This window comes from Octopus bimaculoides, chromosome 2 (assembly GCF_001194135.2).
Source record: "Octopus bimaculoides isolate UCB-OBI-ISO-001 chromosome 2, ASM119413v2, whole genome shotgun sequence".
NCBI classification, from domain to species: Eukaryota; Metazoa; Mollusca; class Cephalopoda; order Octopoda; family Octopodidae; genus Octopus; species Octopus bimaculoides.
The window spans coordinates 66,660,277-66,665,067 of record NC_068982.1 but is presented as its reverse complement, the minus strand read 5'-3'; the positions used below and the strand labels follow the sequence as shown (position 1 = coordinate 66,665,067).

Sequence of the window (4,791 nt, the reverse complement as noted above, 5' to 3'; positions counted from 1 at the left end):
ACACACACACACACACACACACACACAAAGAAACACGCTGGACTTTCACATAGTTTTCGTCTAGCAAATTCATTCATAAGGCATTGGTCAGCCTGTGATGAGTAGTAGAGGGCTCTATTCCCAAAGTAGGACTGAATCCAGAACCACGTAGTTGCAAAGTGAGCTTGTTAACCACATACATACGTATGTATGTTAACCACATACATATAGAGAGAGGAAATCTAAATGTAACTGTTTATAAACTGAGCTTACTTAGTGGAAATTAAGTGTATATAAATATTTTCTTCAGTTTCCCCACCCATTTTTAAGGGTAATTTTGATAGATGACGTCACCTGTAATTTTTTATAGTTTTTGAAGGATATATAAGGATGAATGTAGAAAACGTGAACCTATTCTAAATAGTTAGTGAACCGAGGTAATTAGGCTTTCAACTTTGAATATTTGAAACTGTACCACACATATTAGCCAGTATTAATAAAGTTATGATTAGTTTTCTTCTTGTATGTGTTAAATTTTTACAGACTGTCCTATTGTTCTTGATTTCAGATTAATTTTGAGGTTTGCAGGGTCAATTGTCAGCAAAGTTTGTGCCATCCTGAAGTGACTTTTTATTAACATGTCTTCCATAAAATCTGAAACGAGATCACAGAATACGATTTCACAATCCCTGAACACAAACCGTAAGTTTCTAAATTCCTTAATCAGGGCCTGCCCAGCAGAAAGAATGGTTATAGTCGGTGAGCTATTGTACCCGACAATTAAGAGCCTCTATCCTGAAATAGCCAAAGAAATCATCTATGTAATGGCGTCTACATTCCATTATTCTGAATTGTTCCATATGTTAGACTGTCGTTACTTCTTTGATATTCGAATGAAAGAGGCTCTTATGGTTATTGATATATGTAAAGACTTTTCGCAACCTAATAACGTTCTACACCAATTACTCACTGGACGCCAACCTTTGAACAGTTTACTCAAAATACGACTTTTGGTTGTCCTACAACATCACTGTGCAGATATTGCCGATATTATTACAAATGAACTGGCAAATTTGGAGAACTCGGCTATTCTTCATCTCTTACAATGCGCTGACTGCCGCACAATGCACATTGATGAAATTCGTTCTCAGATAATAGCTTATTCTGTGAAAGAACCACATGCAGTGAAAAACAGTTTCGTCAATCTAAACAAATCAGTTGAGCTTCCAGATGAGCGCCATCTGCTGGGAGAAGATTTATTCTCGACCCTTGAAGGTGACCAAATACCCACTGATGACGATGAAAGAATAACAGAAGAAATATCTCCGCAGATCGTAATACAAGGACAAGGAGGAAACATTTTCAGTGAACTTAGCAGTGCTCCTTTAACGTCAAAAGTTCATAAAAAGATTTTGATAAAACGGTTTTTCCCTTTGATAAAATCACTTTATCCTCGTTTTCATCAGAAGATTCTAACTTTTATAGAGGATATTGATAATACTGAACTTATTCATATGTTATGGTGTCGGGCCTTTTTGCATTTGAAACTTGATGAGATTCACAGCAAAATGAAGTTGTCTGATTCAATTTATTCTATGGAAGAATCCAAAGAATTCCTCTTTTCTGAGGAAAAAACTCAATCACTTTATCAATGGTAACATTTTAGATACATGAGTACCAAAATGTCTAAGAAAAATTTTATAATACACACGCGATTATTTTAACATTATGTGAAAAGTGGATTGGTAAAATCGGTTGGGCCTGGACAAAAATACCTTGCGGAATTTCATCCGGTTCTTTACCGAGTTCATATCCCACTGAAATCGATTTTGCCATTCATTCCTCCGGGGTTGATAAAATAAAATACAAGTCAAGTTTTGTGGCTGATGTAATCAGCGAACTCCTCCCCAATTTTCAAGCCTGGTACCTATCTTAGAAACAGTATAGCTCATAATATATCCGTTATATATTAAAACATTACTTTGAAGTGAACATTCTTTGTTAATACTAGGATTATCCTAGTTGTTGGCATTTTTGTGTGACGAAGCTTTCATATAGAAATTCTATAAATTCTATTTACCAAATCAGTGTAATATATATATATCGACTGTTTTTAATATTCTTCATTTTTGTACGACTTTATATTCTCACTTTTTGAAACCATTAAAATACTTCTTTAACTCTTGAATACATTAAACATTATTTTAAATATATAAGATATACATATGTTTTAAAAAAATATTCTTAAAATCTGTAGTTAAAATTTCGGAGGGAACTGGTTTTAACGAGAGAACACGTGGGTTCTCATATACTCCAGTTGAGTTGTAAGAAACCTTTTTTAACTTCTGAAGCACTGTTTTGGGGGATTCTATCTTTAAGGACTTGGCTACGTGAGACCCCAAATTTGTTTTTAAATAAAGTTAGTTTCCAAATCTCGCTTGCGTTTCTAACAAGTCCCGTCCTTTTAGATAAGGTATCCTTAAGATCTATCTGCGTTTTATAAACTGACACAGAGAAGGTGTCTTTTATTCTGAAACTTAAAAACACTTTCTTTGTATAATCATTTTCTTTTTTTCTTGGTGGTTTGTCCTCAAATGTAATTTTACACACTAAAATGATGTGTATGATTTCTAATGGAAAGCTTAAAGAAATATTTTGTAATGTTTTTCATTGTATGCATATATTTTGTCAAAATTATCTAAAGTTACGATTGTTTTTCAAATAAATTATTTATCTAATTATCTGACTTTTAATTAATTTAATTAACCCTTTGCTGTTCAAAGCATTCTCATAACTTTGTCCCAAACATCCAGGCTTGTTTCTGAGTTTTAATTAACCCTCGTTTCGTATACTCTGAGTAATATAAAGCTTTTCTTTCATATGTCCCAGGTTACTCTGGTGGTTGAAAAAATTGGGTATGTGTGACATATACGATGCATGGACACCATGGAAATGTGTCTTGTGTATCACATGTAATACACAAGACAGGCAAAGGATCAAGATGAACTGTCTTCGTATGCTCTGATTAAAGGCAAAAATTGAGAAATAAATGTTAAAAAGTTCTCAAAAGTTCCATTTAATAATATTTCAAGTAAGAAATGTATTTTTACGTTCAAATTTCCAGGGTTCAATTCCAAACTTTCCGTGAGTTAAGGCGTATCTATCCACTCGATGGAATTGAGAGGATGAGAACAATAGGAGGCTCAACGATTAGAAAGGCGACTTTTTAGTAAGTGTTCTGAAATGCATGTTTCACGACAAGACACGACAGAAACCCTGGTCATTCACTTCATCCAGATTTACTTCCAACCTTTTTGATTTCGTTTTGTCTCCAGATCAAGACATGCTTGAGAGAGAGGCTGACATTGCGCTGCCCTCTCTCTCAATTCAATTCGCAAGCAAGTCATGACTTCATTTGATATCATTATCATCATTCAACCGACTGATAAGTTTTTATGTCCAGCAACTATCCGCCCAATGTATGTAACAACTAAAACATACGCACGAACGCATTGTGTGTGTGTGTGTGTGTGTGTGTGCTTACATAGCCATTACTCGCAAGCCAATATGGCCTATTGTCTTTCTCTACTGCTATTAATTGTTCATTAGGTCTTCTGATACTTAATTCAGCGAAACATCAAGAATGTGACTGTTAGAGGAAAGAAAGGGCTGCACCAGCTCTAGGTGCATATTCATTTTCAACTGAGTGGACTGATATACCTTATTCAAAGACACAACGCGCAGCCCAGTCCATGGAATAGAACCCAACACTGAGAACCAGAGGGACACGCACCTTCACACACCCTTATACACGCGCGTGTGGATACCAGTTTTTAAATACAGTGTCAAACCTTCACTCATTTACCCTTTTTTTTTTTATTACTAATACAATGATCTCTGAAATTACTAACTGCACATCACCACGGTCGGTTCGAGCTATTTGTATGTCCTCATTTCGACGTTTCCACTGAATAGTCTTCCATTGCTTAATCATTACTGCCCAATCCAAAATATCATTACAACGCCATTAGTGTCTCCCTCTTCCTGCTCACATTTATCATTCAAACACTTCATCTGTTGAAATTGAAATTAAAGAGTAACTGTACTAATCTCGCCCAGTCAGTTATCCCTGCATCGCAGTAAAGGATGATTCAGAATATATTCGTTACCTTAATTAACCGTAATGAATAAATAATGTATAACAGTCTATACACACATTATAGTTTCTGGCAACACTGTCTCCAGAAATTAGGCGACTGCACGAAATTGTATTAAAATCGCCATAAAATCTAAGGGTGTTTAGAGGAAAATTCTCGGTCGCATCACAACCATTTTAAACTAGCTTCTAAGGGAGATGTCGAAGGAAAGATAAGACGAAAGTTAATCAAAATTTTGTACGAAACTGTAGTTTCGGATGGAGAGTTCAATTAGAACGGCACAAAGTGGGAATAGTAATGTATGTAAAGCAATGTAAGTCCGTTAGGAATGAATATACATGACATATTTAATTTTTCAGGGCTTACACGGCTGCTGTTTTAACATTAGAAAAGACTATTCTGTGTTAGGCCTACTTTATTGGCAAATCAATTTTTAAAACGGGAGTGGGCGCAATCTGTTACTGACCTAGAGGTCAAAGGCTTGGCTGATTAACCGGGAACAGATTAACCGGGGAAGATTGTTCAAGGACACCTTCTGCATGCGCAATGTCTACAACTTGGTGACATTACTGAATTATATCGTATCAAAACTAGGTAAAAACTGGTGATATTTGGGTTAAATCCTTTATTACATTGAAAACTAAAACTGCTATTC

General features: G+C 35.3%; 1 protein-coding gene across 3 annotated transcripts in view; it reads left to right on the top strand.

Annotated features, from left to right (window-relative positions):
* The window catches only part of LOC106878547 (uncharacterized), a 14,154-nt gene extending 11,150 nt beyond the window's left edge, over positions 1-3,004 (top strand). For 2 of the 3 annotated variants that reach the window (XM_014927790.2, XM_052977956.1), the window contains exon 2: positions 548-2,711. In XM_014927790.2, coding sequence (XP_014783276.1) covers positions 618-1,637 — 1,020 coding nt within the window. In that variant the 5' untranslated portion in view covers positions 548-617 and the 3' untranslated portion in view covers positions 1,638-2,711. Of the gene's footprint in view, positions 1-547; positions 2,712-2,868 lie in introns of those variants that run through there. The other variant, XR_008267037.1, reaches the window with a different exon arrangement.
* The last annotated feature ends 1,787 nt before the right edge of the window (positions 3,005-4,791 follow it).